The sequence below is a fragment of the Cydia strobilella genome, chromosome 11 (assembly GCF_947568885.1).
Source record: "Cydia strobilella chromosome 11, ilCydStro3.1, whole genome shotgun sequence".
In the NCBI taxonomy this organism is placed as follows: Eukaryota; Metazoa; Arthropoda; class Insecta; order Lepidoptera; family Tortricidae; genus Cydia; species Cydia strobilella.
The window spans coordinates 17,604,580-17,615,893 of record NC_086051.1 but is presented as its reverse complement, the minus strand read 5'-3'; the positions used below and the strand labels follow the sequence as shown (position 1 = coordinate 17,615,893).

Below are 11,314 nucleotides of genomic sequence, written 5' to 3'. Positions count from 1 at the left end.
GGCGGATGTAAATTTTTATTTTCAAATGAAAAATATTTGTTTGTATGTTTGTTACAGCCGGCAGTCTCGTGCACCGCGCAGCGTGTACTCCTACCGCAGCGCGGTGGCGCCCTCTGTCGCGTCTACACACCGCTCCAAAGTCTCACGGAAGGTAAACATAAACTCATCTAGATATATCACTGCAGGAACAGTAATTCTGAATACCATACCATGCACAAGATTTTTTCGTGTTTCGATATTTTATTAGGCCTTAGAGCTTTTAATTTGTGTACAACTAGTAAATTCCTTTTCTAAAAGACAATAACTATACTCTGTCAAGCAATTTCCGTCAATAAAAAAGAGCAGCAAATTAAAAAAATGTAGGCGCGAAGGGTTATCGTCCCATAGAAAATTTGCATTTCGCGCCTTTTTCTACTGACGAACTTGTTTGACCGGCTATATTTTATCATTTATATATATACCTATCCTTCGTGATAGCCATTAGAAAACTCGTCCATCCAACTGTTGTCAAATTCAAACGTTTATTGGTTTTTAGGATTCCGTACCCAAAGGGTATAAAGACGGGATCCTATTACTACTCGGATACATTTCGGGGAGTGCGCACAGGAACTACACGACCTGATCCCACCTTCCTCTTTCCATCATCGGACATCCAGGCGCGGGGAGCGAATGCACCCGTTCGTGGTCCACATTCCATTCGTTCGGACGAAACGTTTTGCCTCCTCCTTTTTGGTACGGACGGCTAAGGAATGGAATGCGCTCCCGCCATCTGTATTCCCTGATCAATATGACCTCGGTTTCTTTAAAACAAGAGTGAATAGGCTGTTACTGAACCGGTGAGCTCCATCTTAGGCCCTCTCTTCACTTTCCATTAGGTGTGACTAGGGCCAATCGCCGATCAGTTTATTAAAAAAAAAAAAACTTCTCTGTCTGTCTGTCTGTCACCAGGCTGTATCTCATGAACCGTGAGAGAGTTGGCATTTCCACAGATGTATTTTTGTTACCGCTATAACAACAAATACTAAAACCAGAATAAAATAAATATTTAAGTGGGGCTCCCATACAACAAACGTGATTTTTTTGCCGTTTTTTGCGTAATCGCACGGAACCGTTCGTATGCGCGAGTCCGACTCGCACTTAGCCGGTTTTTAAGCCGGTTAAGACTATTAAGGCTGTTATGCATAGTGCGGCAGAACTATTAAAAGACCTTAACAAATTTATTGAAATCCATCTGCCCATGTTTCAGGCGGGTGTAAAAGTAGACGCGATGGCGGCCCCCAACCCGTTCTGCCCCAACGTGAAGGGCATGTGCTGCCTCATGCTGCTCCTCAACCTTGGACTCATCCTGGTGACGCTGGGCTTCGTCATCGTACTGCAGTTCTTCGAGCCACTCTTTGTCTGGTAAGGTTTTCTTGGGTAGTAGACGCGAAGGTCATGTTGTGCCCCAACGTGAAGCGGATATGTTGGCTCATGCTGCTCCTCAATCTTGGACTCATCCTGGTGACGCTGGGCTTCGTCATCGTACTGCAGTTCTTCGAGCCACTCTGTCTGGTAAGGTTTCCTGTGGGAAAGTAGATAGAGTTGGACCAAGAAAAGTCTGCAACGATTTTGATAGCACTCGCAGTGCAAATGTTATTTTAAACGTCAAACTTCTATGAAATTATGACGCATAAATGACACTTGCACTACGTATGCTATCAAAATCGGTGCAGACTTTTCTTGGTCTAACTATGAATATCATGTTCTGGCCCAACCTCTTCAAACTCTTCATATCGTAAGGAATCAATATCATAGTATAACATGATTAACATGAACCCTAATTAATACAAAAATATTGTTAGATACCTACTGGCCACACTTTATCTGAGAAGCATTCTTTTGCATTACAGTTAGCACTGATTGAGTAGCACGTTATCTTTTTGCGGATTAGCGAAGTAATATTTAAAATATTTTGGTATTCATTTATATGGATTTCCGCACATTATATAACCTCGTGAGTCAAGTGTACATTAAAATGTACATATTCATTGCAATCTTATTTGAACCTTACATGAAACAAATAAAGTAGCATTTCTTTTGTTTCACAGCGTTGTAAAACAAACGAAATTCATTCCAATTTACTTATAGAACATGGTTCAAATTAAAAATTGAAAAACTTTCTATGGTGGATCTTACGAGGTAAACCCTAAATTAAAAACAAGAACACGTACCGTATCGAATTTAGTCCGGTTCAGTTCTTATTCGTCTGTGTTTCACTCAGGATTGGTTATGTGACGGTTTACTAGGTACAACTTCGGACTGATCGTCTTGAATTGTTTACAAACAAATGCAGTTTGCCAAATTAAACAGTTGCGCAACTAACATGGCTTGCCAAACCTTCATCATTCGTTGAAAACGTGCATTCTGATTGCAACCGCGGCGTAATTATTTGATCATGCGTACGTAACTACAACAATAGATATGAAGGGGGTCAAAGGGTTAGTCATTAATGTCATTATCGTTACCTAACTCGCTTCATCTCGAGTCTGAAATCATGGATAGTTCACACGGTATTATCTGACAACCAATAAGTATCCACAGAATAAGTTTACTTAAACCTTAACAACAATGGGGTAAAAACATACAAAGATTATAGAGTTAGACCAAGAAAACCGCCGGCAGCCGGTGTTATTTATACGTCATAATTTCGCAGAACTTGGACGTTTAAAATAACACCTGCACTGCGTGTGCTGTCAAAATCTCTGCAGACTTTTCTTGGATTGACTCTAATTGTTTCCAACCGTAGGTATTTTGTTTTAAGGCTTCTACAAACGTTGGAACAAATGGCATGCGATTTTAGATAATTGCCAGTTAAGTAGGAGCAACGAATTCAATCGATCTATCGAACGCCCCAATGTATCGCAAATCGAACCAAACAAAATCAAACTTATTAAATCAGTAGACTGCCAGTGATAATATCGGATAGAAAATAGTACCTATTATATGTACCTACTTAGGAATTTCTCAACTTACAACGATCTTCAACCGCATACTGTGCCCGTTGCATCTTTGTTTGGAGAACATTAAAAAACAATTTGTGGAAAAATAGGCCACCAACATAACTGTGATAGTAATTTGTGCTTTTTAAATTTGCTAAACGACATTTCGTGACGGTTATTCAAAATCATCAATCATATGCCTAGGTGTGTGTAGTAAATTCCTGCACAAGAAAGTTCGAATTGTCATTGTGTTTACCTACTTCATATGTAATTGTAATAGTAAATAAAATGCAAATAAATAACTACGTAGGTATTTACCAAAATAACTAATGCCATTTTGGGCCTTGAAACTCTTGATCTAATAGTGCACTTCTATTCCTTCATTGAGCTTCCGAGAACGAGACCTCTTACCTACCTAATAGTTAAATATTATTCAGAGCCCACTGTGTCTCACTGCCGGGCATATGCAGGAGGATATGGCGATGGCGCCCGGGGCAGTCACCAAATTTGCGCCCCCTGACGACTGACAAAAGTTTCCCTGCTGCTGCCTTTTTTCCATTTTGGCGCCCCCCCTTGGATGGCGCCCGGGGCACTTGCCCCCGCTAGTTACGCCACTGGTGGGCACTCCGTGGTTTTCTGGCTCACAAGTCGTCCGGCAGTCCCATTTCGACTTAGCCGCTTTCCGAGCTAAGTCTATTGTTTGACTCAAATATACTTAAATAATATAGGATTATTATCCACTTGCATTAGGATCAAAACATACCATAAACATACCTATTAAAATTCATAGGGTATTTGATTACTAGTCAAATCAGTTTTCTTTTTTCAAGCTGTCAAAACGATTTTGCTACTATGGAATTTATATGAAACACTAGCGTGTGACGTCACAATCAAATTACCTACACTTTATAGTTATAAGGGTTTTAAAATAGAAATTGTGTAAAAATAACTGACGTCTACGTTTCTCTATTAATCTTCTCGTGCTTTATTTCATGCATGGTGTAAAATAATTTATTTTAAATACAGTCAATACCCTATTTAGTGTAGTTTACGCACGAAGCTGATAGCTCACGTATGTCAAGCTCAAGAAACGAGTAGCTCACGAATTATTCACTCACGACACAACTGATTTTAAGGTTACGTTACATACTGTCGTCCACACTGTTTTGACAATTCGTAAACTTTATTGCAAAGGTATTTAAGAACTACCAAAGGTCAGTTATATCAAAGATAGATATAACTCCGTAATAGATGGATACAGTCTAAGGAAAAAACGTGCCTCGAAAATCAAGAAAATTTGATTCTCGTTCAGAGGGCGCTACTAGCTTTGGCCTACTGTCGTATAGATGGCGTTGACGGTTTCGTTTGTTTAACAATTTTAACGGGCCAAAATCATAAAAATAATTAATGAAAATAAAAAAAATCATTTATCCATATTTAAATACATTTTATCGTATTTTTATAAATCTTCATTTTTAGTTTTAAAGTGTGTCGACAGATGGCAGTGAATTTACTGGGGTTACAAAATTTGCTATGACAGTACCGCTCTAGTATAAGTTACTCTATGGTTATATGTACAATCTGCAAACAACAGACGACCCGGGTAGTAAAACTTCTCATTCGCACTTCCATATTCGTAGCAGGAGTGAAAGAGATGGTAATTGATCTCGGTCGTCATTTTGGTTTGCGGATAGTATATCATGTTGCTGTTGATATGGCCATGGCACATGACATCAGCGACAGAAACGTCCTCTCGCGAATCATTAGATGACTTAATCCTAACGTCACTTGACATCATAGTTATTGATGGATTTGTATGCAAATGTGACAAAGGTCAGGGTTTATTAGTCATTTAAAGACTGGGTTTTGGTTTTAAAGTATGGTCCCTGCCCTTGACCATACTTTAAACCAAGCTTGCTTGTAATTTAAATGTGAAACACGTAACTTCTACGTTTTTTAGATTTTTATGACATGATGCAGAGAAAAAATGGAATCTTGGGTTTTGCAAGGGGGTTAAATAAATATTACCACCGAGTGAAACACAAAACTTTTCACCGCATCAACTAGGAAAATACAAACTGTAAAACATCAAACAAAATCAAACCAAATCAAATTAAATACTTATCATTCAAAATCATCATATAGCTAATTTCATCGAAATCGTTAGAGCCGTTTCCGAGATCACAGAAATATATAAATCATAATTTAGCAATTTTTTTATTTAGATATATACAAAAATTGCTCGTTAAGATTTAAAAATCTTTCTACCAGCCAACATAAGGAAACAACTCAAAATTTTTATCAAATTAGTTTGCCTCTCTTGTGCATAAAATGGGACTTTCTCATCGTTTTTGAACAATCAAGCGAGCCTTTACGAGCTGAAATATTTTCATCACTGAAAATGTTTTTTCCCCTCACTAGCTCGGAAAGCCGTTTTTTATCCTTTAAAACCAGCGGGGAAAAACGCATTTTATCCACTAGTGGGGAAAGTAATTTGACCTTGGATGGAGCGTGTTTAAGTAGCTTGACAGATAACAAAACGTAAAACGCTCATAATAATGGTTCGTTCGATATTAATTATCATTAAATAAATGGTTTGAGAATTTAATAAAAAATACCAAATTTAGCTTTATTTACTGATTTTAAGTCATAAACCTTAAAATTCCATAAGAAACGTTTGTTTTCTAATAATGATGTTAAATAACGCGCAAATTCTGAACGCACAAGTTGAGTCGACGCAATTTCAAAACGCATCATTGTCATTTCATACGTCAGAAATGTCAACATTGTCAACAAAATTTTTACTTTAAAACTTCCCACGTAAAAATACAGAATTTCCAGAGTTTATTGTTATAATATCGTAAAAAAATTAGTGATTCCAGTGATGAAGATGATCTAACGCCTGTGGATGTTGCACTTTCCTCGCTATAGTTAGGTGAAAAGTTTTGTGTTACACACGGGTGCAAATGTATTTTACTTCTCGTGTGTTGAAACACTCGCTGGTAAAATACAACTTTGCACCCTTGTATAACAAATAACTATTATCACGTATTCACACTGATAACCACGCCCATTATCCTACTCTCGCGGAAACCGCATAAAACAAACCATTACAACAAAATCTTTTTTTTCTCGGCCTAACATTGTTTTTTCTTTTCCAGGATATTGGGCATAGTCTTCCTAATATTTGGCTTCATCACACTCGTTGGCAGCCTCATTTACTGCGTGGTCCTCTGCCGCGAGAACCCTTACCCACAATACCCTGACGATTTCTACTGGACCCACCACTGGTCCAAGACCATAGGGCCTTCGGAAATACACTACAACGCCAGTGAAAAGCCCTACAGACAAAACGGACACAGTGATAGATATAATAAGTATAACGGGAAATATTCGGACAGAGAAAGCGCTAAAGGCTACTCGGACAGGGAGAGCAAATTAAGCAGGTACTGAACGTAGCTTAGACATTTTGGGGTTAATTTCTGTACGCATCGTTCGAATTTTGAATTTTGCGCGGGAAACTTTGGGTAAGTTCCCTGTCTACGGGCCATTTTTATATTACCCACTGAACATTTTTGGTAAATAATAATATAAATTAATTCCATGTATTCACACGAATATTCTAAACTTCTTTCGTATTCTTAAGAATACGATTATTATGGCCCATTACGATTTTAAACTTTTTAAGAAGTTTTAACAAGTTTGAATTTTGGTGCAGGAAATGAGATTTTTGAGAACTTTTTTTACTGTGCTATTTTTAACCACTCTCATGTAATTTTACATTTTAATAGTGATTATTTATCTCTTGGTCCAGATAGTTTCATGCTATTTGGAAGTAGTCAAGTGATTTAAAAAAAGAATAAGAGTACATTGATATAAGTGCGAAAAGTAGGACGCAACGAGTGGCGATAAATTAAATCGACACGAGTTGCGAATTATCTTTTCGCACGTGTACGTTTTACAGTACATATGGTCCTTTAAATTTTCGACATACGCACGTATAGTGCTGGTTACCGCACTAGGGCGGTAAATTAGCACCATATGTACTGTAAATTGTGTTTTTTACAATGTTTTATAACAATTTAAAGGAACTTTTCGGCACTTTCGCCTCAATGTTCAATATATATATTAAAATTTATTTGATGTGTTATTTTAAAATTAATGATAAAATAATGGTAATTGTAAATAATATTATATTAATAAGGTATTAACTTAACAATCTTTAAAGCAAATGCCATATTACGTATTATAATAAAAACTTACCTGTTATATTGAATTTACGTAAAATTATTAAAATACAAAATGTTATTTAGTAAAAACTGTGGATTCATTATTTTATATAGAATTATTTACAAATTGAGAGTAAACCAGTAATATATTACTTTAACACGCGTATCTGAATATGTGATTTGAACTAAAATTAAATTTATTTGTAATTAATAAATTTTTGTAACGATCATATTTGTTTCATTTCATTTTGTCAGTCATTCTAAAAAATATGTGTGCGATCTAATTGCCGCGACCCATACAGAATATATAAAGTCGTGGCAATTAGACGCAACTGCAGACATATTCACACCAGAAAAATGGTATGGTTTTCACAGATTACCCTATTTATACTTTGTCTTAATTAAGAGTTTTTTTTGCCATTTTTTTGTGACCTTTTTGCCACTTTTGTGTTATTTCTAGTCAGGATCACGAACCCTTTTCATTTTTATAGGAGAAAAAAAGTGTCCCAAAATTTCCATACATTTTTCACTTTCCTTTTTGTTACCGCCATACAAAGTATATGGGGAAATAGTAACACAATAGGGAAAAAACCTTGGGACATTTTTTTATCCCATTAGGATCGAAAAAGCTTGTGATTCTGAGTAGAAATAATATAAAATTTATGAAAGAATACAAAATTAATGAGTGGCAATTTTTTTAAGAAACGCACAATTAACATTTTGACAAATATTGTATTGTGGCAAAAAATAAAGCAAAAAGCTATTGTCAGAAGTGGGATTCGAACCCACGCCCTCAGAGAGGACCAGAACGCCCTGCACCCGCTGAGCGGGCAAGTTGCCTTGAGTCTGGCGCCTTAGACCGCTCGGCCATCCTGACATTGCGTGAGCGCACGAAATTCAGCGTTACGTTCAGATAAAAAAAATCGCGTGACGATACTGAACAACACAAGCATATTGTATGTATGTATGATTGTAATGAATGTGTTTCACAATATTATCAGTGTAATAGTGTATTTGACTGTATTTAAAATAAATTATTTTACACCATGCATGAAAATAAAGCACCAAAAGATTAATAGAGAAACGTAGACAGCGTTTTTTAGACACATTTTCTATTTTAAAACCCGTTTAAAACTATAAAGAGTAGGTAATTTGATTGTGACGTCACATGCTAGTGTTTCATATAAATTCCATAATAATCTAAATGGTATGCACTCTGTTGGGAAGTTTGATACACAGCGAAGATGTATTTAAAAACTGTGCGTTAACTTTGTTAACAAAAATTACCCATTTGAATAATATTTACGACTATTAGTATTGTCAACGTCATCCATATGCATACATTAACTTAATCTTATGTACATACTTTTGTATGTCTAATTTGTTAAAATTGGACTTACAATCCATCTTATCAGTTACATAATGTAAATATGACAGAATTGGTGTCTGGACGATTTGGTATTGTAATGGCTCCTCTACACGATGGTCCAGCGTAGGCCAGTCCAAGGGACGCAGCTATGCGGTGGAATGAGATAGCAATATCCAGGGTTGATATGATTTAAATCGTGATTTTAATCAAGGGTTTTTTTCAAAAAAATCACTGATTTAAATCATTAAATTTTTACTACAACCAAATCGGCCCAAAATTATTTAGGGAATTCCCCGGACCACTACGGCACGCACACATGTGCAAGCGAGTCATAGCGTAACAGTTTCGGGGAAACCCCGAAACTATAATACGAGACGCATGGTACCGAAAGTTACAGGATTCCCCGAAACTAAAACACGAGACGCATTTCGCTTTTCGCCCGGTCATTCGTAATTGACTAGTGAAAGAGTGAATACAACAAAAAGATGTCTGCGAAAAAAAAAGATGCTGTGTGGGTTTATTTCGATGAAAAAAAGCAAGAAAATGAAAAAATCAAAAAAATCTGATTTTAATCAAATAAATCCGATTTAAATTAAATTAATCGGATTATTATGATTTTTTTATAAAAATCATGATTTTTTTATAAAAATCATGATTTTTATCAACCCTGACAATATCACTTGCTCCCTCTAACGCATACATGCGTCCCTTGGACTTGCCTACGCTGGGCCATCGTGTAGAGGAGCCATAAGAATGAGTAAATTAAAACACAAGTATAAACCTTAAAATTGTTCTTTTATTTACATGTCAATGGAAATCAAAAACAACGAAATTAATGTCGAAACAGAAAATAATCCAATTTTATCTAAGATAATGAACATTAATCAGAGGCCACTCAATGATAGAATTATAATTAAATTATAAGTAAATTCATACTTATAGAAATAACATTATAGAATTGTAATATTAATTGACCATGAAAATATTTCATTCTAAAACAAGGTAATAAATGGAATGAGAGCATTCAAGACACAGATTCAGTACAACTAAAAGTAAAGTCCTCTTATCAAAACTTAATAAGTAAGCAGAGCACTTAATTTGAGATTAATCGACATAATAAATAATTAAGAAAGACTTACACCATACGGATAAGCTTGAAAAAGTAGGTGAAACAAAATTAAGAAGAAAAATAAGGATAATTTCCAAAGAATTATATACAATGTCCTTTTTATACAATCAAATAAGGGTTATTCCCACTAGTTACCACCAAGTTCTTACCAGTGGTAACTACTGGGACTTTTTTTCCCACCTTTAACCACTGGTAATACTGGGGAAAAAAATCCTATTAGTTACCACTGGTTCTTGGTGGTAACTATTGGGAATAACCCGCAAATAACAATGCCAATGTAAATTCACTTAGTTAAAAATTACTTTTAGCCTCCTTCTTGGAGCTTAAGGTTAATTTAACTATAAAATTGTTTTAGTTTATATAGAGTTTCTTACTCCGTCCGTCAATAAAATCGTGAGTCCACGAGTTAACCTAATAGGTCGGGGGTAGAAAAATAAATCTAAGATTAGGGTTGAAATATGAAAGATATTTCTTCGGGACAAGAATACGGACACACGGGGCTGCCGCAACTCGCTTTATGTACAAAATACTGGATCTGAAACAAGATAATTTCGTAAAAAATATGCTCATTAACAATTCAACAGTAAAATAATGTTTAACCCTTAAATGCATAGTGATGTATGTATGTACACAACAAAAAACATATAATTTTATGCATAATTAGGTAAACTCTATTTGGTCCTGTATTATTATTTTGATCGTAAATTAATACACTTTCCTTCGTTTTATTGAAATTTGCGCAGTATTTAAGTTTAAAAAAATTACATTTCTTTTAACACGAAATGGCGGAAAATTGGGAAAATTTAATGATGTTTAATATGTAATTTAGGCGGTTTTTTCGGGGTTTGTAATTATTTATATTTAAAATCTTTATTATAGGTATATTACAAATAGTATAAATTTCTAATGGTAGTAAGATTTTTTATATCTTTTACCAATAATTGTATAAATTTACATAAATTATTATTTACCCTATGTAAATTCTAATACTGGTTAAGCAGTGAAAATCGATGTTTTAATTTATATTTTTATTTTTCCTAGAATCAGTAAACAATTATGTAAGACATATATTAATTTCAGGCAAAAAGAAAAAATCATGCATTTAAGGGTTAAAACAAGTCGTTGCCCCGTAAGTTTTAGGTACTATGAACATTTTAGGGTTCCGTACCCAAAGGGTAAAAACGGGACATTATTACAAAGACTACACCTATATCTCATGAACCGTGATAGCTAGACAGTTGAAATTTTCACAGATGATGTATTTCTGTTGCCGCTATAACAAATACTAAAAAGTACGGAACCCAAATCGAGTTGGTGGGAACTGGTAGTTACCAGTGGTAAAAGGTGGGAAAAAAATTCCCGGTAATTACCACCGGTAACAACTCGGTGGTAACTAGTGGGAATAACCCTATCTCGCCCCCGAGTTAGACTACCCGTCGTTCTCAAATTAACACAATGAGAAAAATAAATAATCTGCAACAAACTCGCAGCATATTAACCCCTAGTCTCAGACGGAGACAATGTCACAAACGTCAAGTCCTAGGAGTTTGACTTTTTATACATTTTGTCAGTCGAAGGCAAATATATCGATCCAGACAAATGGCTCAAA

The 11,314-nt window shown here is 35.5% G+C and overlaps 2 protein-coding genes and 1 non-coding gene across 3 annotated transcripts in view; 1 reads left to right on the top strand and 2 right to left on the bottom strand.

The window, feature by feature from the left end:
• Positions 1 to 7,032, top strand: part of LOC134745662 (uncharacterized) — a 194,189-nt gene extending 187,157 nt beyond the window's left edge. Inside the window, exons 6-8 of the mRNA XM_063679784.1 lie at positions 58 to 151; positions 1,247 to 1,401; positions 6,140 to 7,032. Of these exons, the coding sequence (XP_063535854.1) occupies positions 58 to 151; positions 1,247 to 1,401; positions 6,140 to 6,431 (541 nt within the window). The 3' untranslated portion in view covers positions 6,432 to 7,032. The remainder of the gene's footprint in view (positions 1 to 57; positions 152 to 1,246; positions 1,402 to 6,139) is intronic.
• A 939-nt stretch (positions 7,033 to 7,971) lies between these two features.
• Positions 7,972 to 8,084, bottom strand: Trnal-caa (transfer RNA leucine (anticodon CAA)). Its single transcript has 2 exons — positions 8,047 to 8,084; positions 7,972 to 8,016 (listed from the first exon to the last, which is right to left on the bottom strand). It is a non-coding gene; the product is annotated as a tRNA-Leu (tRNA).
• Positions 8,085 to 9,352: 1,268 nt separating this feature from the next.
• LOC134745653 (DNA topoisomerase 2) overlaps positions 9,353 to 11,314 on the bottom strand; it is a 29,206-nt gene continuing 27,244 nt past the window's right edge. Inside the window, exon 20 of the mRNA XM_063679775.1 lies at positions 9,353 to 10,240. The gene's annotated coding sequence lies outside the window, so the exon portion shown is untranslated. The remainder of the gene's footprint in view (positions 10,241 to 11,314) is intronic.